General features: G+C 48.1%; 2 protein-coding genes across 6 annotated transcripts in view; one reads left to right on the forward strand and one right to left on the reverse strand.

Moving 5' to 3' along the window:
• Window positions 1-8338, forward strand: part of LOC135809660 (sushi, von Willebrand factor type A, EGF and pentraxin domain-containing protein 1-like) — a 19538-nt gene extending 11200 nt beyond the window's left edge. Inside the window, exons 6-9 of the mRNA XM_065323063.1 lie at window positions 3123-3272; window positions 4737-4913; window positions 5159-5233; window positions 7409-8338. Coding sequence (XP_065179135.1) covers window positions 4781-4913; window positions 5159-5233; window positions 7409-7641 — 441 coding nt within the window. The 5' untranslated portion in view covers window positions 3123-3272; window positions 4737-4780 and the 3' untranslated portion in view covers window positions 7642-8338. The remainder of the gene's footprint in view (window positions 1-3122; window positions 3273-4736; window positions 4914-5158; window positions 5234-7408) is intronic.
• A 1705-nt stretch (window positions 8339-10043) lies between these two features.
• On the reverse strand, window positions 10044-23851 carry LOC135809661 (uncharacterized). 5 transcript variants are annotated; one of them, XR_010552219.1, is made up of 6 exons: window positions 23500-23847; window positions 19556-19625; window positions 19234-19335; window positions 16688-16752; window positions 10965-11019; window positions 10044-10210 (listed from the first exon to the last, which is right to left on the reverse strand). XR_010552219.1 is itself a non-coding variant. In XM_065323065.1 (5 exons), the coding sequence occupies exons 1-5, from the start codon at window positions 23579-23581 to the stop codon at window positions 10181-10183; spliced, it is 339 nt and encodes a 112-aa protein (XP_065179137.1). In that variant the 5' UTR covers window positions 23582-23844; the 3' UTR covers window positions 10044-10180. The 5 variants fall into 5 exon arrangements, 2 of the variants coding, with proteins under 2 accessions (XP_065179137.1, XP_065179136.1); XR_010552220.1 differs by lacking the exon at window positions 19556-19625 and having other exon boundaries at window positions 23500-23838; XM_065323065.1 differs by lacking the exon at window positions 16688-16752 and having other exon boundaries at window positions 23500-23844.
• Between the last annotated feature and the right edge of the window lie 2859 nt (window positions 23852-26710).

The raw sequence follows: 26710 nt of genomic DNA on the forward strand, positions 1-26710 counted from the left end.
GTGAATTGTTCCGGGTCCATGCCTGCTGGTGATCCGTCAGGACCCTCCCCCTGCACGAGAATAGCAGTGACAGGAGTATCCTCCATTGGATCGTGGCTTGTCGTTGGCAACGTAGTGAGTACATGTACTGCATCATCCGTAATTCCATGATACTCCGTACTTCCTGATGGTAAATACCCGAACGTTGATTTTACCATGCACATGCCATTCTGCAGTGCAATACTGCCGTCCATTATGAATCTGTGATAGTGATCTACACCAATCAGTATGTCCACGTCACACTTCTCTGGTTCCTGTACAGGTGGTTCCGCAAGAGGCATGCCATGCAACTTCATATCATTTGGAAGCGGGAATCGTTGAATTGGGTGACACAGGATTGATGTGACATTTGCGCAGACCTCCGTGCAAGATTTGTCTGGTTGTTCAATTCGTAGATTGACTCTTGGCATGGTTTCGATTTTCCGTTCTTCGTTACCAAAGCTTGACACTGAGATTGTGTCCTCTCCAATCTTGTTACAGTGCAGTTTGTGGCATAGGGATTCAGTGATGAAGGATCTAGTTGCCCCAGTGTCGAATAAAATCCGAGCATTGATTACAACATGGTCTTTCCCAAATCGATCCATTAGCAAATCCCATGCAACCTTGTAATTTGAATTTGACAGGGCCAAACCAGAGATACATTCCAGCGCTTTTCCTTTCACGTGTGTTTTCAGGTAAGATAGCTTCTCCACATCAGACAAAGATTTATTTGTGTGAACAGTGGCAGTAAACATATCTTGAAATTCCTTAAATTTCATTACATCACCATCAAAAGTGAACAATTCCAGTTTAGGCAATTTGACCGTGTTACCAGTTTTATTGCTAGCATTACTCTGAGAATTCGTCAAATTTGTCATGATGCTCTGATTGCTTTGATTCATTGATACCATTTCCGACAGCAGTCTGTCGAGTTTGTCGTCATCCATTATAGTTGCTGTAGTTCCTGCCGCCATTGCCGTGGCTGCAGGTTGCGGATCCTTTTTTTGACATTCCATTTGTAAGAATTTTAGTGACACCAAATTAATGTTAGTTACACGTATAAATTCATCCATTTGTTCGATCCATTCCGTTTGATTTTCCTTGAATTCCTGGTCGTCAGACCCTTTTATTTCGTACCCGTTAATTAAATCAGTATACTTTTCCAGCGAAATTTCGAGCGCCTCGAGATGCGAGTCCAATTGGAAATTGTGTTGACATAGCTCTCTGACTGCTGCTGGGTCCGATTCAATGTCCGTTGAGATTGCCGAGAGGAAACTACCCGTTGTCGTTTCCATATCTTTGATCGTCTTGTGGTGACGAGCAGCCTTTTGGCGCTTGCCCCTCACCGCCGCTTGGTTTTCCATGGTTCGTCGGTCGTTCAAATTCCTATACTAGGAGAGTCGCCGCTCGACTCTCCCGGGTTTCGGCACCAAAATGTCGCGAACCATGGACATACCCTTTACATAAACCACTCGAAGCAGACCATATTTTCCTTAGTGCCCAATTTTCTTGTGAATCAAGACTGAACTGAATATTTACAAGGGGAGAGCGATAATATAGGTGAGTCGGAGTGTATGCCTGTAGCAGTAGTGTGCCGTGAAAGTGTCTTGCGTACAGCGTCAGCAGAAATATACAAGCGATAAATATACAAACGCATCGAAATTAGCTCCCAAGGAGTAGCGAAGAATCAAAGAGAAGCAAGAAGAGCACCAAGTTGTGGAACTAAAACAGCTCCACGTGCATGTAGCTGAAAAGGTGACACATAAAGATACGCACGGTGCAACGAGTCCAACTGTGAGCATGAAAATGGATAGTGAAGGCCATCAAAGATGCCGATAGTCGTACACACAGTCCGTGTTGGATGTCGGTGCGTGTGCAAGCCAAGGTGCATGGGTTCAAACTGAATCAAAGGGTGCCCGGAACGGAAACATTAGAAATGCAACGAAGTGCAAGGTGAGAAAAAGGGTGCCCAGAATTGAACCTTAGATATACAAACGAGTGCAAGATGAGAAAAAGGGTGTCACAAAGGGATGCGAGTGATTGAACGTACAGATCATGCACTGAACAAGGATACATGTATACGTAGACCTACGTAGCTGTGAATTCTTGGATATACATGCATTGTGCTCGTGACTACGAATAAATCCGATCGCATTCGCGACACTTTTCATCATCACAAATGATGATCGTGCTTATCACAGGGCCCAGGACCAGTCGGGCATCTCAGCCTGAGTCCTTAGGATATATGTTATACTTGTAGGTGTATGGTTAGGGTGTTTCACCGGGTAGAGGCGACGGTTTCAAATAGGACACAGGTTGCAAACCGGAACGGACTCAATATTCACTTTCTCTCTTGGTATTTTGATTAGAAAACATATGTCACAGTGAGACTACGATGTGTTATACTCCGAGCCAACATTTCATGGCTCTGCGATGACCAGACGCGCCATACCAAACAGGTGAGTTTTTGACGTGTTGCTTCGCACTGCGACTTGAGTTTTACGACTTTCGAAAAATCAACTTCCTGTCGCAGGTAAACAGCGGCTCGCCTCTCGCCAATAAAGCACCGCATACCAATCAAAACTAATGGAAGCACACACAAGGCTTATTGTTACTCTGTACTGGCCGTCGTGGAGCGATAGCAATTACCTAATTTCAGACCCAGAGTGAATTTGACGTGCACTCTAAAACGTGTCCGGTTTTGAGCCACCTCTGATTTGAACTTTTTCGAAGCGAAAAATTGGGCAACTTGGAGGCAATGGGTGAACACAAAGGAGTGGCTCAGTTCGATTGACTCTGGCCCCAGAGCAAACTTCAACATGCCAGTTTCCTTCCACAAACATATTTCGAGTGAAAAATCAACGCTGATGATCGGTTTGGGTCTATACAAATTTGGCTGTCAAGGCGTTCCGGTATCGAACCGTCTACTCTACCAGAACACTGAGTTGTTGGCATAAGCCGGTAACTTTTGTCGAGCCTGTTTTAGGCTACCACCTCCTCCGAATATGCTAATATCTCTTGACTGTACAAAAGATGTGCCGAGCAGACACTTTCTTCATCTCTTGACTGCTTTGTGTGTTGTGTGTATGGGTACGTGTATCCAGCCATTCAACTGCAGTGCCAGTCTGGCTACCTGCCCTGCCTGCGTTCCAGTGGCTGTATCCTGCCATCACAGCGCTGCGACGGTGTTTGGTACGACTGTGCTGATGGCTCTGATGCACAGTACTGCCCAGGCAAGGTCACACCAGCTCCAGGTAAGCACCAGCAGCAGCACTGATAGTAGTACCATGACTTCTATTATTATTACAGGGTGCGACAGAGCTCTCGGCCATTGAAGAAAATGTTGAGTCACCTCCACCACCACACTGCGCTCTTTAGCCGACTAGACCCTCCTGCACACAACCATCACCATTGCGAGGACACTTCCGTAGACGATATTGATAAACTCCTTCAGACAGCTGCTTCGCTAATACATAGCTCATCAGTGAAGGTAGATATTGAATGATTAAAGATATAGACCAAACTGCTATTATATAGGGGGTTTCCACATACAAAACTGGCATAGCTGAGGTGATTACGCGGGAAAAGGAAAGTGTGAAGTACTGTTGACGCGCATTGGACATGCATGCAGCGTCGGATATTCGGCGCGGAAAATCAATCACTATTCAATGCAGAAATAACGTGCCAGAATCAGAGTACTATGTAGCTAGTAGTGAGAGTCTGTGTACTAGTATTGCAGTTGTCCGAGCGCCATGAAGGCCTGCGAACGCACCTTACGACCCGCCCACGTCGACAGCCACAGCAGCCCCTGGGGCATGACACTGTACTGCTCGCCCGTCGCGCCAAGACGCTTGGCAGTCACTAGGCTTCATGCCACCGATGTTGTCCGCAAGCTACCTTGTTATCTACCCATCACCCACTGCCGCTGACACGCTGGGAGGCCCCGCGGCATTCGCCCAGTATATCGTCGTCAGAGCTGTGTCGACGGTACAATAACGCTGGTAGAAACAAACAGTTGGTCGTATGGTATTGCGTCCTCCGGATTGTCCCTTGACTCGTCTTGTCCCTCTTCTTGCTCTGACGCTAATGACTTCTATTACAAGCAAAATGTAGAGCTACTGTTGACCGCTATTCACTGCTGTATTTATTTTATTACTTTGCATGGCCATGTTGAGGCAGTCTTCGCATCAATTTCCTTTACACAATGCGTGTACTACAATGTATTCAAAACCAACGTCTGTGCCACGCACACATACGCAAACGTTTTAGGGATGAAACGAGTATATCGAATACTCGAGCGCTTGCTCGAAAATTCGAAAGGAGTGAGGACTCGCTTCGCAAAATACTCAAAGTATCTTATGCACAGTGTACTATATGCTTGTACATCAAGCACGTCTGTTACTCTGACCAGTACTGATAACCCATGCAAGTGTGAAATTATTACTTGTCCCTACTTACCAACGAAAGACGTAGTTCAGACTATTTCCTGCACTAGGCTGCATGCAAGACTACATGTGTATCAGGTGTAATACGTTCAGTGTTACGAGAGAGTGTGCAGTACATTGTTTTATGTTGTCAGTAAAATACTCGTACTCGCTCGAATACTCGCTCGTTTTTTCAAAGAGTACTCAAGTCCTCAATTTTGGCACTCGTTTCACCCCTAGGCCAAACATGCATGCACTGAATGCCTGTGCTCTGTGCACTCTGTGCTTGTGCAGGTCAAACCGACTGCCAGGTCCTGTCACCACCGGCACTGGGCTCAATGACCGTGAATGGCTTGATGTTCAGCAACACGACCACGTTTGTGTGCACATCTCCCTATGTCCTTATGGGCTCGGCCGTGCGTACTTGTGAAATCAACGGCCAGTGGAGCGGTGTGCAGCCAACTTGCGTCCGTAAGTACATGTACCTATGCTCGACTGGCTTGTATTATGCATTCCCGTTCATCACACCGCTCATACTGTCAAATGCTGCCTCTTCTCATTCACAATGGCATGGGTCACAGTAGATAGGCCTGGTGCAGGTATTGCCAGTTCCTTGCTTGCTGCAGTACAGTATGACATATTAACTTAGCTGGTAAGCAGTGCATGTGTGCATGGCAAGTGTTAATTTTGTCCATTGCTTCCCAACCCATGTGTAGTGACGACTGCTGCTCTGAGTGCGGCCAGTGACGAGCTAGTCAAGGACTCCGTCTCAGAACGCATGACACAAACGTGTAAGCCTAGTATTGCTGCATAATTAAGAGCAATTTCTCCTACTGCTGACTGCTGAAAATGTTGTGTCCTTCACAACTAGTCTCTTTGTTCTAAGAAGTCTGCCTCTTTCATCGATTCGTGTTTACCTAGCTGCGTTACGCTATTAGTAGCCTATTACCTGTTGTGCAATGGGGCTGGCCTAAAAGCTGCTCGCTCAACAGTTGTGTTTCATGGCATAGAGGGAGAGACGGCAAGCCGCCTCGGCATATTTGCGGATAGAGCTTTTATTAGAAAGGAAAAGGACATATGGATACGAGTTAAGAGTAACTGTCCACCACTGTAACTAGCTACTACAGTAAAAAAAATGCAACAACTAGGCACAAAACTGACAGAGTGCTGAGACATTCGACGACCTGACTCCTAGCTTCAACACATCTCCGTAGCGCTAACCAACAGCCTTCCAACTTGGAAGGTTCAAGGTTAAGAGGAGAGACCAAAGAGGGGAAGGTAAGCGCAACGAAAATGAGCACAAGCTAGTAGTTGAAGCTACAGTCCCACAAGAACAAGAAATGTTGATTGTTACTGGACGATGACGAAACCAGTATTACCTTTCCCTCTTTGGTCTCTCCTTAACACTACGGAGATGTGTTGAAGCCAGGAGTCGGGTCGTCAAATGTTTTAGTGCCTGGTTGTTGCACTTTCTGACTGTATTTAGTATATAGTGACAGTTACTCTACACTCATATCCATACCTCCTTTTCCTTTCTACATTAATTTTATTATTGCCATATTGGCTCAACATCCGAGTTTCAAAGAGCTTTTAGTGGACGACTTAATCCATTTTCGGCAATACTTACAACGATCCAATCAGTCATATTGTAGATCAGGCTATGCTGTGGGTAAGTATACTACTGGCCTTGTATGGCGTATTGTTTGCCAGCGAGTATTTAGCATCATCTACTAGTATTCACTCGTTTGACAGCCAAAGAGTATTTGTGTGGGAGGCTGGGAGTCTCGCACCTGACTTGGTCACGTTGCGCCTGAAGGTCACTAAGACGCGGCCATATACGGTGGAGCCGTCGCAGTTCCATCTACTGTCGACGAAACATGCCCGGTATTGGCTATTCCGGTACATGACAGCCCATGCCTGTAGCACCAAGCCTGTGTTCACTTTTGCCAAAGGGATCCACCTTACTCGGCCTTATTTAAATAAGATACTCTGTCACGCTCTCAACTGTTATCAGGTTAGCTCCCGCTCCATGCCCATTGTTGGAGCGACAGTCCTGGAATCCAGAGTTGCAAGTGAGGTGATGATACGGCAAGCAGACGGTGGCAAAGTACGGCTTAAAAGCTCTACATCTGGCAAGTGGCCGGCATACCACCCCAATGGACATTGGAACAGTACACGTAGAGTAGCATCTCTACGTGACAGGGTACGAGCGCAAGTGAGTTCTAATGCTCTACTAATGTGCATTGATTCTGTGACAATAGTTGGTGTACAGATCTCATCACATGTGCCTTAGGTGGGATTTGCTATTGTCACTGTAAAATTCAGCCCTAACAAACAGTGTGATGGATGAATTTGACTCCAGGTATCTGCTTTTGGGAATGCCATGTATGCATGTCTGGCGTGCTGCTGCTATAATGTTGTGGCAGCAGCATTTTGGTGCGATGGACTGTTCTTGTAACGGTGTACCTACCCATTTGCTGTTGCCGGATGCCGTGTTTTGTCAGTTGTGCCTGTTTGAAGGTGCCAGGCCAGCTTGTGTTGGTGCGTTCCCGTTAAGTTGCCAGGGCACCATATTTGTAACGGCGTTCCCGTTTTGCTGTTGTGGGCTGTGTTTGTATCGGTGTGTTCCCGTTGAAGTTGACGGGGCACCACGTTAGTGGATTGTGCCTGTTTGAAGTTGCCAGGCCAATCCTGTAACGCACACCCGTTTGCTGATAATTGGGGACATGTTTGTCCATTTTGCTCGAGATTCACATGGCTGCGCCAGTTGCCTTGTGCGGATTAGACTGTTATCTGGCACTAGTCTTGATCTGTTTTATTCAGATTCAGATCAGCTATTGTTCCTATACGAGAAAATCTGTGGGTGCACATCCAATTCATTTGCAGATTTGCGTGCTTCTCCTGCAACGGGCGTTTACATGGTACATGGTGTGTGGGCGTATGTGTGGTGTGTTCATGCTGTACAGGCCAGTATTGCCAAGCACTGGGGACCTTTGGCAATCTGAAGAATGTTTTGTCCGAGAATCGATCCTTGGATCTGTGGCGTTGCAGTTGTGGTGCTCCCGACCCTCTTGCGCGATGGCCGCGGAGACTTGGCGAAAAGGTTCGAGACGTACGGCATCTCAATATCTTCCACCACAATCAGTACATCAGCACCACCATCGAGTGTAGCGACATCAGCAATAGAAGACGCACATGATAATTATCATTCACCCTTACGGCCTTAGCGAAGACCCGGGAATACCTGAGAAGATGTTAGCCGCAACTTTACTGGAAAAGTCGTCGGTGACAACGGCACTCCATATTTTAGCTGCATGCAGTTAGGTCTCTCAACAAGTGTACCCAAAGTTTTCAAGCTAATACACAAGCAAATTCACTAGGGGCCGAGTATATTTTCCTACATCTCTCCCTGTTTGTTGTTGTTATTTCTGCATTCAAATTGTTTGTGTACCTGTACATTTATTACAGTAAAGCCACGTATCCACGGCTGTTGTTTCCAAGGTCAGGTTCGTCAGTTATACAAAACCTTTCAGCAATCTGGCCTTAGGCTTAGTTCCTTGACTTCTTGTACCACCTTCTTAGATGCACATCCCACTGGATAGTGAGCAATACGTGTGTAGCAGAATCTGTATTCCAGAAAAGCAGAGACTTGAGTCTATTGACACTGCGTTTCGTTTTAAAACGTTATTGGCTGTGGTGTTCCTAGAGGTATACTATACACGTACATTCCTGGGTCCCACGTTCTGTGACGCCCGACTGTATTCGTGGTGCCTCAACAACTTTTAATTTTGTGCACTCGGGAAAACCTGCCTGAGGCTGTGAGGCTGCAGAGTGTTGGCTGTGTTTTGCTTTAAAAAACCATCAGGTCTCCCCAGATTTTCTAGTCTGGCCCTGAATTTTGCCACTCTTCGGTTTCAAAACCTAGTTTGGTGGTGGAAAGCCTAGCAGTGTTGTGTGTGCATGTGTGTATTTTGTACAGTGCTGGCCAGAGAAATCCAACCTCGTTAATAAAGTAGCGCCGCGTTCGAGAGCACAGACCGGTCCAGTATGTTTACTACTAGGGCTGCGTAGCGCCCGGTGCAATTTTATTCATAAGGTTGGATTTCTTTGGCCAGCACTGTAGTTAGAAGTAGGTCCTCTAAGGTCCTCTGTTTGTGCGCAATTGTGGTCACAGTGGCAGTAGTGGGTGAGGGGTAGACTCAGTTACTACGAAGATGGTGTATACATGATGGTGTATACAGTCATGTAGTTGAATGTTACTTCGGGCTTAGACCCAGAGGTTCTTGCAATGATGACCCCGGGTTTATGTACATGTATCATTCAGCTACCGTTGTCATAATGGCACTAGTTGATAGAACACCTGTATAAGTACAGGCTGTATATCTAGCATTTTCCAAAATAGCACTCCGTACTTCGAGGCTGCAGCCGTTTTGCATGCAACGTTGTATGTGTTGATCGGTTGACAGCATGTGACAAAGCCGAGGACACACTAGTGTATCAGGAGCACTGTTTTTTAACACAGTGCGTCCCCCGCCTTGTCATGTTAATTTATCAAACAAGGCTTACCTATACCAACATTATACATGTAGGGCTGTGCATGCTTTCAAAATTCTTCCTTGTTGAAGTAGAATACCGTGCTTGTGGGGGCTTTAGTAGTTCCTTTGCCAGATGTTCTATGCGTATCTCAATGACTTATCAGTTTCAGCACTCGGGCAAGGCACATTCGGGCCTACACATGTAGCCTTGAATTCTGGCTTGGAGGCATTATTTATCTATTTTCATGGCTGCTAGGTTCATCCTTAGTTAAGAGTTATTTCTCCGTGATTCGCTGATGAGTCCACAAAGGACGAAACAGCTAGACAGTACTAGTGCTGTCCCCAGATCGTGTATTCTAAATCCATAATACTGACGCTCAATCTCCAGACAGCTGTTTCAGCCTTTTTAGGTCCCATCAGTGGAGCTCAGAGCGGGAGGTTAAACAAATGGCAATACGGTCTATATGAAATGAACAAAAAAGCAATTTGAAAATGGCTCAAAGCATCAAAGTCAGCGAGCTATCTGCAAGACACGCACAAAGAGAGCTTTGCACGAAGGCAGATACATATTACATATACCTTTGACACTAACCAAAAAGAGTGCTCAATCAAGTCAACGCAAGGCAGCGTAATGCGGTGATCGAGTCAATAAAAAGCTATAGTGACATGTAGCCAGGCCCCCAGCACAATAAGCTGACTTGCATCATGCTAAAATCGTTCACACAAATCTCTTATAATAATTATTATATAGATTGCAGGATAGGGTGGTTGCACCAGGAAGTGCTGTTTCTGCGATAGTGGGACCAGCCAAGATTGCAGTACAGTCGTCCACCATCAATCCAGCACTTCATTGGCCCACGCCCTCGATACACCAGCATGATTTCCGGAGTTATTACCATTCATTGACACATGCCCCCCCCCCCAGTTCTTCGGCACCTGACCCGAGTTCTATTTGGGCCGCACTACTTTGTAGCAGTCATACTATAGTACTAGAACTGGATGCACGTGATATCCACTGGAGCTGGCGCTGGCCATGAGCTGACCCACCGCCGTGCCTCCCAGTGTCAATTTTGCTTATGTGATCCTACCACAATCTGGAACATTATCAGTACTCGCCTCTGTTGACTTGCCAGCACTAGTTCTGGTGGATCCGGGCATGTTTCTGCCTTCTCTTAAGCATGTATTCTCCTGCAGGTGCATCTTTCACCTCCTTCTAATGCGCGAGCACATTTTCTGTGGAGATTCAACGACACATAGACCAGAAAATACAGAACGGAACAGTGGCTGCCAATGCGACACAAGTACCACATAGACCTAAAAACTCATAAGTACCCTGGGAGTTAGATGCATTTACGGGAAGTATGCCAGGATTTGCGCAGCTAATTTAAAATCAGATTAGCAATGCTGTGTGCTACCTAGGTGGCATCTTGGACTCAAAAACCAACCGATTGTGGTCCACCCCAACCGACAGCGTTGTCGGTGGGTTCCGGTTGGCAGGTGTTGGATGGACATATGATCCATGCGTCCCCACAAGCAATGAGAAGTTAACAATGCCACTAAGGATATAATATCGCGGACAGCAGTACAATGAAACTGGGCCATTCATTATCAGCAATATCAGGGGTATATCCCATCCGATAAGACGTACAGCTCGTGTATGGCAGACTTTACAGCAGGTCCCGACATAGCTTGCCCCGTGCCCTTTACCACTCCTGGGCCAAAACTGTTGTACAATACTCGAGAGGGTCTAGCCTAGTGAGTGTGAACAGAACCTGGCAAACCATATCTCCAAGTGATTCACATGTTGGTATATTCTCCGTTATCATACATCAATTCCGAGCAATTTGACACCCGAATATTCTCGCACCACTACTGCTGAAGTATTGACCACAAACCATGTTCCATTTGACTTACAAACGGAACTTGCAAAAGGCATGAGAGCACTGGAATCTGTAAAGACTCTCACATTATTAGCCACCATACATACCTTTCGGGAAGTCGTGTTGGAAGCAGAATGCTCGGAGAGCAGAGCTGAGTGAGATCTGCATACAGTAACACAGCGACAATGAATCACATGAACAGAAGGTATCCGTACACATCTGAATATGTGCTTATGGGAGGAAAATTCGTGCGACAAAAGAGGATCGTGCTATGCAGGTGTATGTCTTACCCGGGTACGTACTAAGTGAGTTCCACCGTACGTATATAATTGTATTGCAATTGAATCACTTTACTGACTGGAGCCAAAAATATCAATTGGCACTTACTCCGGTTACCCGAATGTTTCGGTACCACTATCATTAGGTTTGTTGCAATCGAACCAAGTCATAGTTGAGTCATTTTCATTGCGTTAGGTGTTACCTGACGTGCCCACTGCATCAGCCGCTATGTCAGATTCCACCAGGCATGCACCAAACCAGGCGCAATGCGCACACTGATGATGGTGGTTGTCACACAACGAGCAGTAGTAAAAGTGAAAGCACATTTTGCATGTGATTTTGTTGTAATTTGTGCCTGTCGAATTGTCTCAGTGTAACTAGTTTATCGTTAGCTTACTACTTGTAGTTTGTTTATACAAAAGAGAAAGACCAAGGAACTACAAGTTACGCTATACTGTCCACTAACACCACCAGTTACTAAACAATCAGCTCATGCGATAGCATTGCACGACACTGAACAGCTCTAGCACATCTTGGATGCGCACTCCAACAGCCTTGTGGACGACGACCGTCACTGGAGAATCGGTCCGTCGCTCCACCAGCCCGGCGGCACAGTGGACAGTGCCTTGGGGGTGTCAGGCATGGATCAGGCTGATAAGGACGTGGTGGAGACGGAAATGATGTTTGCAAGGAAGAGTGATGATATGCGTATATGCTCTCCGCCAGTTGTTGAAGCAACAGTCCGGCAGTGGAAAGTCGGCAAGGTTAAAATAAGTGACCAACTGGGTGAAAGTACACCAAATGTGGCCCATCTCTTGAATGGTGCGGACCACGGCAAGGACCTGAAGTTGAAGGTCGTCAATGGCAACACCGCATGGTCGACGTCAATGGGAACATCAAGCCATCAAGTTGGTGGAACTATGGAATGTCCGTCGCAGGCTGCAGCGACAGGGTAACGTGCTCAGGGAAGAGTACAGCGACGATGATCAGCTGTGTCTTGCACGCAGTCGTGTTGAACGTGGCGTGCAGAACAACAGAGACAGTTGCGGTATTCGTACATTTGTCTGTTTAGGATTGTGATCCCCAGGAAGTCCTTTGGTGAGGAGTGATGTCACGCAACGAGCAGTAGTCAAAGTGAAAGGACTTCTTGCATGTGATTTTGTTGTAATTTTGTAAGGTGTGGTGGCAGAACTTTCAGCTGGTAGTGGGTGATGGGCTGGCGGTGTGACAACAATTACGGGCTTGACGAACGACATAATTATGGCGAGTCGATCTTTGGCCAGTTGCTGAGTTGGAGATTGTCACCGTAGACCCAGAGATCTGGTCCACGGTCCAGGGGTTGGGATCCCACTGTGGTGAGAGCTTGTGTGCCTGCTCATTGCGGCGTAAGACGCGCTGACCAGGAGTGAGGATGGGGGTGTTTGACCGGCGGGTGGCATTGGCAGCGTCGCACTGGGATTGGCGGAATTGCTGGTCACGGTGGGCAGCTGAAGGCAAGTCTGGTGCGGCTGCCGTAATGCAGGGTAGGCTGTCGCGGATGGGGCGACCAAACATGAGTGTTGCCGGTGCCTCGTGAGTGGCAGGGTGTGGCGTGGTGCGGTACGCTAGGAGCCATTGGTCTAATGCAACATTGATGTCTTCGCCAGCTAGTTTGGCAGTTCGCAGAACTTTGCCAATGGTACGGTTGAGGCACTCGACTGCTCCGTTTGCTTGTGGCCACAAAGGAGGGGTGTGGCGGTGCTGGATAGCGTGTTGCGCGAGGAAATCAGCAAAAGCCGAAGAACGGAACTGAGGACTGTTGTCCGAGACTAGCTCTTCGGGCAAGTCGAACCTGGATAATGTAGAGCGCAGAGCTTTAACAACACCGGCCGTAGTGGGTGTCGTGCTGAACACGTTGATGACCGGGTAGCGAGTCAACTGGTCGATAGGGGCAAGCAGGTGCTGACCGTTAGGCATGGGTCCATACAAATCGACGAAGACTCGTTGCCACGGCTTGGTGGACGGTGGTGTGGGCACGGACTCCCGGACGTAGCGGTGTCGTTGAGAGAGTTGCTTGGCACGGAATACATTGCCGGCAGAGTGCTTCGGCTTCAGTAGCCATGTTGGGCCACCAAACCTTGCTGTTAAGCCATTGCTTGGTGCGGACAATATCTTGGTGGCCCGCATGTGTAAGCTGCAGGGTAAGCCGTTGGAGGGCCGTGGGAATGACGAGACGGTCGTTGCGGAGTAGTAGACCGTCACTCTCAGACAGTTCATGGCGGAGGGCAAAGTACGGGCGGACCGTGGTGTGGTTGGAATCCCAGCGGCCAGATTGCAGAGAGGAAAGGATGGCTTGCAGTGTGGTGTCTGCGGTGGTGGCGTCCGCAATCTCCTTCAGAGCCAACGCATTCGGCTTAGCTGCTGTAGCTAGGGCATGTATGTACGCAGTGTCTTCCTGTGCGCCGATGGTTGGCAAGTCGGGATGAGGCTGCAGATTGCGACTGACGACGTCGGCCGGGTTTTCTGGGCCAGGCTTGTACTGGAGCTGGAAGCTGAGATCCTGCAGGCGGAGGACCATGCGCTCAATTCGTGGCGGAGGTCTCGATCCGACGGCCATGAGTTGCAGGAGCGGCTTGTGGTCGGTGACAATGGTGAACTGTGGATCACCTTGTCAAGTAGTGGTGAAAGCGAAGGCAGCCAAACTTGACACCCAATGCTTCCCGTTCAGTTTGATAATATTGCTGCTCAACGCCGGAGAGTGCACGGCTGGCGAATGCTACAGGTGCATCGTGGCCGTTGTCTTGGTGTTGACACAGGATTGCGCCGAGGCCGGTGGGCGATGCGTCGACATACAGTGATGTGTATCGCTTGCGGTCAAAGTATTGCAGCATGCAGTCTTCGGCGATGGCCTTCTTCAGTGCATCAAATGATTGCTGCTCAACATCAGTTTAACGCCAAACAGTACCTTTTTTAGTGAGAGCAGGGAGTGGCGTGGTGAGATCGGCCATGTTACGAATGTAACGGCGGAGGAAGTTGGTGAGACCCAGGAAACTCTGTATGTCGCTGACGCAAGATGGCGTAGAGAATGTAGCCACAGACTGCTGGTGGCTGGGAGAGGCGCGGATGCCCTTGTCGGATTAGACGCTAGCCATGAACTTGAGCCGAGGCTTGAGGATGTGACATTTGTGACATTTGGCTAGGTTGAGTGTAACGTTGTGATCTTGGAGCCGCTGGAGGCAGGCGGCGAGTCGTCGGTTGTGCTCTTCGACGCTCTTACCAAAGTTGAAGATGTTGTCGTGGACGTTCTTCACACCGTCAAGGCCAGCGAGCCATGGCGTCCAGTGTGCGCTGTAGGATCTCGGATGCGGACGATACGCCCATGGGCAGACGTTTACAGTGCAAAACTGCGTAGCGACGTGACTCAGGGTGGCCTGGCTCTCCACAGCGGTAGGAGAGCGATGTGCTGGATTCCCGCTGGCCTGGAGCGCGAGTGGCGACTGGGGCAGGTGGCTGGTGGTACGAGTTTGCAGCTGGATGTGGCGAAGACTGCATCGGTCGACGCGACGGAGTTGAAACAGTAGCGGGAGGCGGCTGTGTCCTTTTGTAGAACGGTGGCTGATGACGGAGGGCATTGATCGAGTCTTGTGTGTGCCGGAACGCCGTCGTCTGTTCCACTGACGCTTCAAATGCTCTGGCGGCCTTGAGCGCCTTGGCGAGATCAAGGGACGCAGTCTCCAGCAGTTTTCTGCGGAGTGGATCGGACGTGCATCCTGCCACAATTTGATCACAGAGAGCCACGTTCTTCTGGGCATCGCCGGCGAAGCTGCAGGTCGTTGCCGATGCCAGCAAACGAGTATAAAACGTGTCTAACGTTTCGCCAGGCTGCTGGGTGACCTGCCGGAAGTGGAAGCGGGCCATGCTGGGGCTCTGCTTCGACTGAAAGTAGTCGGCGGCCGCGGTTATGAGGCCGTCGAGATTGTTGCCAGTGTTGGCTAACGTAGGGACGAGCTGCTGGATGTCCTTGCCGGCCACATACTGGAAAGTGTCTCTCTGGCGAGTGTCATCCGAGATGCCGGCTGCTGCGACATAGAGTTGGAAACACCGTTCCCAGGCAAGAAAATGGGCAGCAGCGTCGTAGAGACTGCTGTAGATCGGGAATGGCTCCGGAGGCGGTAGTGACAGTAGGGACATGGCGAGGATCAGGCGTTTGCTCGCAGCGCCAATGTAATGTTGTTCTCTTGCTGTATTCCAAACAACAACTAGCTCGGAGCTCCGGAAAGTTCCGCAATAGTGAGGTTTTGCATTCCGAATTTCGGCTCGGCGTTCTTTGGTCATTTGTCGAACATCAAAATGTCGAATTTTCGCACCGACATTTGTTTTGCAAGTCGAAAATGATGTGTTTTGATTTCGTGAGCCCCAGCATCAGCAATGTCCTGTCCCGTGCTCCTTTTCTTGCTGATTCCGACAAACTTTGATCGCGCCCAAAGAGTCGAGGGCTAAACCTGCCTCCTCAGTCGCCTCAGAAAAACCAACTCCATGGCCAAGTCAAATTTTATGGGTATCGCCATAGTCTTTTCAGCCACACAGATGACGGTGAGGACACTCCAGGCGAAAGAGAGTAGACAGGCAGTGAAGAGGAGCAATCAGAGGTAGCTGACGATGCTGATGTCGTCAAAGACGCCTGCGAAGCCATGCCAAGATAAGAAACCTCTTTGAATAAATCACGCGCTAGCGCTCTTCCACAAGAAAATTCATCCGAAAAATATGTTCGGCAAAGTGAGCTTTTTCCGAACAAACATGCCGCATCTTCGTGTGCATTTTCGACCTCGCTCCCGCGTGCCGAATCTTTTGCCGAATTTCGGAATGCAAAACCTCACTAATATGATGCCAACAGAATGTAATGGTGTGCGTGCATGCGTACAGAGTCGGTGCGTACCGACTGTCAGCACAGCTGTGGAAAGCAGCATATGTAAATGGATAGGAGCACAAACGGTGCCGCGTGCATATATGTGTCGGTAGAGCATGAGACTCTTAATCTCAGGGTCGTGGGTTTGAGCCCCATGTTGGGCGCCAAATGTCGTCTCGGTTGGAGAACGAGATGCCTCTACTATATCCTCGCCACGCCACACATCAAACGGACTAGTCAAGTGGTTTTTCTCTAGAGCTAGAGAGAGAGCTATTCATTACTACACTTCAGGAGACGACGGGAGAACTGACAACTGACATGGCGAAAGGAAACATGATATCGGAAAGTGGTGCCCTCATCAGCACAAAAAGTGGCGTACTCGATATCATATCAGCACAAAAAGGTGCACGTGTCAGCAATACAACAAAGCAGCGCAGCAGCATGTACGGGTCAGCAGCACAGAGACACAAATACAGCAGCAGGTACGACAAAGAGACAACACGTGCAGCCACATGTACAACATATGGGTGTGACAGTCCATATATGTACGTGTGAACACTACACACGATGAGAACATGCAAGTATGGAGACCCAGACTGTGTGGTCAGCAGGACACAGCCCGTACAGGATGGAACAGACAACTAAACGTAATATAGCACCACGTACCGGCGGACTAGTCGACGCTGATGGAAGAAGTGGCACCCCCTGAGGCAGCTACGGATGCTAGAACTCTACAGCCAGAGTGAGTCGGAGTGAGACCAACACCAATATAAAACAAAAAGGTACACCACACCAGGAAGCAAGTCAAATAAAGATGTGTGAACAACAGCCACACACCACAGAAAAGCATACAGAACAAAAACTCAATTACCGACACCATAGACACTGCAAAATCCAAACAGGAGGAAAATACTAACTCCCTGAGGACACTGAGCATGAGGCAAACGAGCAAGCAACCTCTTGCCGATGTTCCACCGTGTAACAACCGCGCTGGCCACCGGACTGTATGGTAGGGGTATTACACCTGGACCTCAAGGCCAACGGGCGAAGGACAGCAGGCCGGGCCCAGGTAAATACAATGAGGAGCACTGTATACAACTACAGAAATAACCCAAACCCATGCCAATTTGACCAACATACATTCCCTGCGCATCCATTCCTAGTGTACGGGTCTGAAAGATGAAAGATGGAGCGCTTGTATACACGGGCCCGGAAAGCCTGCTTCGGCCGCTCGGCAGCAGCTTCGTAGTGGTGGTCAAGGGTCGAAGACCGACGGATACGGATCAACTCCCCAGTGAACACACCTTTGCCCATACTACAGGGGTGGTTACTACCGACAAGCAGATACAGGAAACGATTGGTGACCTTGAAATGAGGCTTCACCGCCATGTATCCCTTACTACGGAAAACTGTGGTGTCCAGGAAATCAATGCCATCATGTGCCAGTTCATGAGAAAACTTGAGGGCCGAACACTTATTATTCCTATCTAAAGTGCGCTGAACTTGACCTTCGAAACCATGCAATGATAAAGCGCCTATAAACCTGAACCTCTAAACCCTCCCCCTCTAAGATCGGCAAAACGTACCGCTTCTCCAAATACAGCATAACAATGTCGGCATAGACCACTGCTGCAGGCGAACCCATGCCAGTCCCTTGGATCTGCCGAAACACATCGTTACCATACACGAACTCATTTTTCTTCCGAATGACTGACATCAAGGAAGTCACTGCTGTTAATAACCATGTACGAAGGGCGAAGGGCATCCACCTTGTACACCTGTGTGTGATATACCACGACAACCGAGCCCGTTGGGGATGTTGGTGTAGTAAAGGCTGGTCACACCTATACTCAATTATAAATGATCGTCCCGCACAGGCAAACCTTCTACCAAGTTGATGAAATCCGCAGTTGAGGTCAGAACAGTACTTTCCTCACATACATACGGGTTCAGTAGAAAGTCAGTGAACTCAGCGGGATAGTAGCCAGGACTATTTAGATTAACAATAGGCCCAACCTTCAGGACCCAGGGCTTATGTGTTTTGAGAAGTCACCTGAAAACGGGCATGCGCCCCCGGTGCGACTAAGAACAGTGACATATATTAGTGGGCATACGATGCTCAATGCGATGCCTAGTCATGGCGAGTAAACAATTGACTCGGGTCGCTCACACGAAGTCTCAACACAGCCTTGAGCCTGTTGGTTGCCATCGGCAGTCTAGCCGCATGCTCATCTAGCCCCTCAGGCAAAAAAACCAGTCATTTATAATGTTTGGCATTGTGATGCTGGGCACAACCTATATCATCATAGTGAGATCCGTCCAGGACTACTATCACAATAGACTGCCTTTGAATATGCCTGAGTCCGATCGCGTTCTAGCTCCCAAACTATGTGCTGCATGTGTACACTCCGCCTATGGTTAGTCTACTCCAGAACAACGCCTGGAGAGGTTCATTGGGGGCATGATGTCCCCCCACCCCATTCCCCCCCTTGCCCCCTGCACCTGAAGTACCGGTATTGCCCCCCCCCCCTCCCCAAACAAATTACAGGACACAGATGGAGCACTGGGGAGCACGTAGCAGTAGGCAAAGTTGACGATGCCAGTGCAGACACGGCCTGACCTCGGTCACCACACTGGCACCGTATAGTCTCAAAGGGACATAGCTACCAGAGAACACACAGAATGGGAGTATATAGTGCTATCTCGGTGGATAGACAACCCCCTATACACAAAATATCTACTGATAGAGTTCTGTGTAGACCCTATGTGCACATATGTGTGGATGAGTACTGGTAAACGGACAGCTAACCCTAGTCTAAGTAAAATAAAGGTAGAATGTAGACCCTGGGCAAAAAAATAAGTAAATAAAAATATTGACAAGTTTGAGGGAAAGACACAAACGGGAAAAGTCTGAAGAAAAAATTGACTGTCACCAAAAAATAATAATAGCTACACACACGAGGGAACTCGGATGGAGAGCCAAGGATTAAAATTGAAAAAGAGGACCATAAGTTTACGAGTTATCCGTTTTGTCCAACACTTACGGATATAAACGTGATGCAGCTAAGCATCAGGTCGTTGAATGTCATGATCTCATCAGTCAGTTTTTGTGCTGATTGTTGCACATTTTTGACTCAGCAGTATTCTGCATATAACCGTTAGTGTTGGACAAAACGGATAACTTGTAAACATGAGGGAACACTCATCCTTACCCAAGTCCCAACGTCAGCACTCGGCGCTGCTCCGAACCAAGAGGGACACTGGAGAGATCGTCCATCAGCTCCTCTCTTGTCCTGCGATCAAATCGCCTAATGCTACAAGTAAAACACAAGAAGATAGGAAAGGCAAGTAGAATAAATAAATCAATAAAATAATAAACAACAAAACAAGTTTGAACAGCTGCAAACGTAATGGACGATCCGAACAAGACCAATGATATACCTAGCAATAAGTGTGCAGAGTACGCAGCCCAAGGATAATCATCCCACGGCAAAGTTTATTGTTTAGGGCATAGACTCACAGTAACAGGCTCACCTTTGCTGCATCTCACACCGCTTCACACGGTAATCTACTGTATCACCATGGTAATTTCTGTTGCACATTGCTGCTTGTTTAACAAAAGGCAGAAAACACACCGAATTTCCAGGAATTACCATGGTGATACGGTACTTTAGCTTGAACCTATTGTATGACGGGTTTTCTATGATTCATAATGACCCAGAGAGAAACTAAACCGGTATCGAATTCCTGTCAGCGACGCAATTCTTCTCAGGTGTAAAGTGACTTCAGGAATATGTTGCAGAAAACTGCGATGCATGCTGATTATTTACTGTGCCCTACCGACCACCCCTTGGTGCCAGCAAAAGCGGTCTTTAGTAGTAGGTGGTCTTTAGTTAGAGGTTTGCACCGCGTGACCATATGTGGATCCCATTATATGATATGTATGTCAAAATGCAGCTAATACAATTCCCCAGGACTTGCGCAATGTCAGAAAGACGAAGAGATGGAGAGAGAGAGAGAGAGAGAGAGAAAGAGAGAGAGAGAAGATTAATTTTTTGCAGACTTCAAATTCAGCTGCTACTTCTGAAGCCAGGAGTCAAACGTTCCCTGGGGAAGTTTCGTTTCGCGCTGGGCTTCAAATTTGTTCATGCGATCAATCATACCGACTGTCCTTGTTGTGACTTCTCGATTGCTTGAGCATCAGGACCTTGTGGTGCTGCTTTGTTTCTGGATTCCTTGATGCCATCGTCGATCCGTCTGTATGACTGGGGTGACAGAGCTGCCCAGTCTTCGTTTCTCCTCCGAGTAGTAACATCGATCAGAGAGCGCTTTCGATGCGCTCTCCAAGACGTTTCCTATCATGTTTTTTCTTGACAGCGCTTGAAATTTTGACAGGTGTAGTGCAGTCCACACCGACTCCACAGCCCAAATTACCTGCATTCATTTGTTCAGCTGTAGTATCGAAAGATTCTTTTCAGGACCATGGAAAATCAGTAAAATTTCAAGAAGGAGCTTCGAGCAACATTTGATTTCCTACATCGCGGTCGCTAGTTACGGGTCAAAAATTGTGTTTGGGACAGGAAAAGGCGGTTGCTGGTCGCGTTCAGAAGGTAGTCGCTAGTCACAGTGCATTTTGAATGTGAGACCTTCCGTGCCTGGCGAAGTGGCCGGTAGTACCAGGCTGGTCGCTAGTGACGGTGGTCTTTAGTTACAGGTTTTACTGTATATCCCTTACCGAAATTGTATTCTTGAACGCAATATTCTTCTTTCTTTTTCTTCTACTCCGTTCCATCAGCACTCGGCCGATGGCAGGAGATTGGTACCCACTGGGCTAGCATGCAGCAGCCAAAGCTGGGGCCTTTTCTTACTCCGTCAAACCCACTTCTTAAAACGAAACTGACGTGCATATTCACATTGCATGTTGTGAATGTCCCCATATTTGCCGCGACATCTTAGCTCGTACAGCGCTCCAGATACATCTGTGCTACGGTGCGCACCACATACTCGAATTACGGTACGGGACACATACGGGATACTGCACCAACCATGGCATGCCACGTGAACCACCCTACCAGGCACCGTGACACGCACCGAATTACAGCGGTGTGGATACTGGCTAGCGCCAGATGCTACTAAAGTACAACTGAATAGCGTCTTTTGCATAGCTACGGGAATAATCTCATATCCCAAGCATTGCTGCTCTGCTAATAGAATAATTCAGGTTACTCCCACTCCATTTCTCTAGTGCTTATTTTTCTGAAAAAATATCATCTTTGGCACCAGAATGCTGCCACCAAGACTGCAAGAGTACATTAACCAGAGTGTGCAGCCCAAAGAGAATCATCCCACGGCAAAGTTAATTGTTTAGGGCATAGACTCGCAGTAACAGGCTCACCTTTGCTGCATCTCACACCGCTTCACACGGTCATCTACTCTATCACCATGGTAATTTCTGTGGCACATTGCTGCTTGTTTAACAAAAACGTAGAAAACACACCGAATTTCCAGGTAATTACCATGGTGATACGGTACTTTAGCTTGAACCTATTGTATGACGGGTTTTCTACGATTCATAATGACCTAGGGAATAACTAACAGTTAGCGACGCAATTCTTCTGAGGTGTAAAGTGACTTCAGGAATACATGTATGTTGCAGAAAACTGCGATGCATGCTGATTATTTACTGTGCCCTATTGTGCACCATATACCTGGTGGGTTACTCAGGGATAAAGTAGATGCACACAAGTGCCGTGCATCACGGCACAGGTTAGGTTCGCAACTAGCTGCTACAGAGTACTTGTGGTCCGAACTTGCACTCTACTCAGCTCTGCATACGCAAAGAGTGCTGGTGCCGAAATGAACCAGAAGGGTGCTGAGTGGGACGCAACAACACTGACTCTGTATACCCATGTACAGTCAACTTCGCTAATAACGACTGCGGATATAACGACAATTCGCGAATAACGACAGAATTTCCATGCCCAGAGCAAAGTTCCATCCAACTGTAAAACATAGAATGCGACTTCGGGTATAACGACACTTCGCGAATAAGGACACTTTTCTGATGCCCCGCCGAGTGTCGTTATAAGCGAAGTTGACTGTACACAGATATGATAGGGTATGCAGTACCTGCTCTAAGATTTAACACAAACCGGGTACACGTCTACCTGGCACAACTCCTGCAACACTGGGCCAGGGCCAGATGCGTTCAAGTGCGGCTACTGTGTGTCAGGGAGTCGTAAACTTACTTTCGACTTCCTGATGTACATGATTGTACATGTACATGTATGAACGTACTCGCACTGGGCACTCTGGCCGCACGCATCTGCACGCGTATGCAGCCTGTCAGTGGCGGTATACCCTCGAAGTATAAAAAAGTATAGTACTCGACAGGACTTCCGACCGGGTCGCAGGTAACCCAGTGTTCTTTTTCCAAAAGGTCCAAGTACTCACAAACAGGGCCACTGACCTGGCTCTGGAGCAGACACTGGTAATCTAGGTCCAAGTTTGCTCGATTATGTTCTGACGCTTCATGTGCTTTCATAGCCAAGGTTTCTCACTTACTTCGCAAGCTCTTTTAGTCTTGAGAGTTGACAACTGCTTATGGTTGTGTTGGCAGAAAACATGTCAGCTTATCTGACAACCGTCCAACCCCATTTTACTGGTAAGTAGTCAGCGAGTGGCTTTGATGGGGCCATACTAGAGGGGAAGTTACGCGGCATATTTGTGCTTCCTTTTTGAAAACACGTTCTCGCTCGAAGGGTTTCTAAACTTTATCCCTGCGCTCATTGATGGAGTTCATCGATGGAGTTGCCAGCGGCACTCTACAGAAGAACAATGTCGTCAAGTTTTTTTATGAAAAATTGTCAAACATTTTCAAATTGCTATAAGTTTGGTTAGGGCCGGGTTCCACTGCGGCTCCACAGCTCTGCTGCTCCACGGGTACTTGGCTGCATGCAGCAGAGCGGCGCGGTTCCAGTGACACTCGCCATTCACGGTACCGCGATCGTGCTCGACGTTTTTTGATGACATTTAGCCTGCCTGCGCGTGCGTGAAATCCAAAAAAATCCTCGTGTTCTGGCCTGTGCAACGAATTAAAATCCCCCCCAATAAAACAATTAAGTGCGGGAAACAATGCAAGCCGTGACCGCGGCTTGCATTTTTTTGTATCAAGCAGCGAAGCGAAAGCTGGTGATGAGCCGCGGCCTCGCTGGACCAGCTCGTAATGATGACGTTTCATGCCGTGGATGATGTGCGGCGGAGCGGCAGTGGAACCCAGCCCTTAGGCAAAGGAAATTTGTTATTAATTTGTTTATGCTGCATAGATGGAGAGCTGCACACTCTGGCTTATGGACTCTCGCCTACAGTGTAGTCGTACTGCTAGTGTACTGGCATTTATTAATACAGAAGACACGAAAAACGAGAACATAATTATGGCGAGAAAGTAATTACTGGCTAAGAATTGCTCTAGGACTTACCGCTTCTCAGTGCTCCATACCAGGAAGTAGTACAATACCTACTCCCTGCTCCATACGAGTGTTTTCTCCTCATTCTCTGCATCCTTTACCCCAGGAGTCTCGTCCATTTAGCTGCTCAAATGCTTGAGCTCCGGATAGCGGAAAATAGCTCGTCGTCCATTAGCGGCTCTAATAGTACCTGGTCTGAAGTGTCGCAGTCTAGCAACTATGATTTTTTCCAGGAGGGTAAGGGTTGCAAACCCAAAGAGACCCTAAGCTTCGTCTATCAAACAAAACAATTGCCCTAAAAAATGGAAGAGGAAAAGAGTGAGCGAGCTGGTCTGAGCGCGCTACTTTTCAAAAAATAGAAGCTGAAAGCCATCAAAGTCAAAGCATTCTGGCTAGCGCGTTTGCGTATGTCACGAGCGCTAGCGCGCTAGTCGCAGCAAACGCTCGCAGGCCAGAGTTAGCGCTATTTGGGCTGTTTGCCGCACGCGGCAGCTGGATGGATCACGTGATCCAAGCTGACAAATAAGGTCCGATGGTTCAGCTACATTGAGCCACAAGCGTTGACCAGTGACCACTGGTGACCTGGGCTGGTGACCACACTCCGCAGGCATGGCATGCACAGTCATATCAGCACTACAAGTCGCTCGTTACATGGGCGGTTTCTTATGGTTTGGGCCTGGGTCACCATACCGTGTCGATCTCAACACGGAGTGACTGACTGTGCTGTGAGTGGTGTCGAAGTGAGCAAGCCGTGGACCATGATCGACCTTCATCCTCATACTCTTACCACTTGCAGGGAGTCAGTCAAAGAAAACAAACAGACATAGCAATTCTGAAAAGCAAGGGGTTCGTTGGTATGCCATCACGGCATCAGTGTAGTGAGTGTATGACCTATCGGCGATAGTGCTGGCAGGGGGTATACAGTACAGTAGAAGTGAGACACTGATGACGGTAAACAGTTCCATAGCATGCTGGCTTTTGTAAAAGACTAAGAGGAAAGAGAGAGGAAAAGCGTACTCCGTGGCATGAGAGGGGAATGTCTGCTACATGCACCGGCACTACCACATGTAAAAGGTGTTCTTAAGTGTCTCTTCTGGCAAGTTCTGCTACGAAAGTCAAAGCAGGCAAACATAAAAGGCAAACCCAAGAGGTTGAAGGCGAAAAAGGGAGTTTGCCTGGGCCGGGCTGCAACCTGCTCTACATAGGCAGGCACATGCCATGGACATGGGTAAAATCTTGTTTTGTTGAAAACATGTTGTTGGTTGACACTACAGCATGTGACAAAGCGGAGGACCACTGAGTCTGTGTCCGGAAACAGTGACCTTGCTACTAGCAGTACAACCATCCACGGTTGGCAGAGCCCCTGTATCGTCTACCAAGGTCTACCAGGCATAGAGAGCACCTTCTCGCGACAGTGTCAAGGTCACGTGGTGACAGTAACTGTTGTCAGCTGACGCCTTCCCTATCAAAATAATAAATAACTAATTATACTACTACTACTACTACTACGAGCTGAGAGAGGGACGCCATAGCCTATGCAGAAGTTGGAAAAGGACAGAAAAGAGTATAAAAAGGAAAAGAAGGAAGAACAACTCAGAACAAACGCTACAAAGTGTATGAGGACTGATTATCAAGATGATTCAAGAAGACATCCAAGAGTGAACAAAGAATACACGACTGACGGTACAACAACAAGAAGACTCAAACAACTCCCTTGTACATACATGTACATGTATGTTCCATTTCCGCAATTTTCCGGACTGACAGCACAAACGCCAGATGCAACAAGACTCGATCACATGATCACAAGTAACACAAGTACCGTTAGTTGCACAGGGTGCATCTCACACACGTACACGTACATGTACACTCACAGTCAAGTGACCATGGTGACAAAACCCTCCTGCCGTGTTGATTTCAACAAACGCGCGCTTGATGATAACTCGGATGTTGGTACTGAGCCAATGTCACCTGTAACCCACTCCTCAAACCAAAACAAACACAAGCTTCCTCAAACTCCTGAATGCCGAGTTCCCCGGCTACAAAATTAATATTGATATTATTCTGGTGACTGGTCTTGGGGCACACTGTGACAGTAGAAGCTGGGATATATGCTGTTGGATTTTCGGGGGGGGGGGGCAAATCACTGGACTATTTGTGCCTGTGTCGTGACTGGCTACAAGACCTGTGACTGCTCACAGGGCCTGGACTGCTCACAGGGCCTGGACTGCTCACCGAGGCCTACATGTACACGCACAGCCCAAGCTAGTAGCAAGTATATGACTTGTACTAAGTAAGACCAAGACGGCAAGAGTAAAATAATAAGCTCCCTGGGAGGTTGAATGAAGTTGAAGATACCACTGCAGCTGTACTTATGGTTGATAAAATTTAATAACGGTGGTAAAGACACACCTGGCAATATGGCGGTAAACACACGCCTGCCCACAGTTCTGACACAGAGCTCTCCTTCTGTACGTCGCAATCGAGCTACAATGTATGTCGATTGTCGTTGCTGTGTCATCTTCTATGTGCCATGCGCTACTTGATGTACATGTACCAGCCTGCTATGCCGGATACCGCCAACCATGCATCGACCAGGCGCGGTGGTGGTGGTGGTGGTGGTGGTGGTGAGAAGGGGAGCTCTGTGCCAGAACTTTGCAGCCTAGAGAGCGTGTGTGGGCAGGCGTGTGTTTACCGCCATATTGCCAGGTGTGTCTTTACCACCATACATGTATTTATCAACCATATTAAAGTACTGCTGCAGTGGTGTCTTCAACTTTATTCTCCCGAGGCAAGCTCCGTAAGACCGTATGAAGAGTCAGACATCCAAGTCGCGGACCAAGAAGAAGATTGTCTGATGAATCCAGCGGGGACGAAACGTACGTCGCAATCGAGCTGCATGTCGTTGCTGTGTCATCTTCTATGTGCCATGCGCTACTTGATGGACCAGCCTGCTATGCCGGATACCGCCAACCATGCATCGACCAGGTGCCAGGCGCCAACTGATGGTGGTGGTGAGAAGGAGAGCTCTGTGCCAGAACTTTGCAGCCTAGAGAGCGTGTGTGGGCAGGCGTGTGTTTACCGCCATATTGCCAGGTGTGTCTTCACCACCATAATATTATTATTCCCTGGGAGGTTGGTAAGACTACTAAGTATTTAGGAAATCTGACCTCATGAGCACTACAGGTCATAGTACATGTCAGACCATGATTGTTTGGCCCTG

Source organism: Sycon ciliatum, chromosome 2, assembly GCF_964019385.1.
Source record: "Sycon ciliatum chromosome 2, ocSycCili1.1, whole genome shotgun sequence".
In the NCBI taxonomy this organism is placed as follows: Eukaryota; Metazoa; Porifera; class Calcarea; order Leucosolenida; family Sycettidae; genus Sycon; species Sycon ciliatum.

Bases quoted from the DNA above. Each gene is read 5' to 3' on its own strand.
- LOC135809661 (XM_065323064.1), bottom strand. From the start codon at position 23,581: ATGCAGAGAATGAGGAGAAAACACTCGTATGGAGCAGGGAGTAGGTAT. The intron at 19,626-23,499 runs GTAAGTCCTAGA...TTAAACAAGCAG, and splicing joins GTATGGAGCACTGAGAAGCG to CAATGTGCAACAGAAATTAC. The intron at 18,685-19,233 runs GTAAGGATGAGT...GTTCTCTGGTAG, and splicing joins GTGCTGACGTTGGGACTTGG to CTATGTCCCTTTGAGACTAT.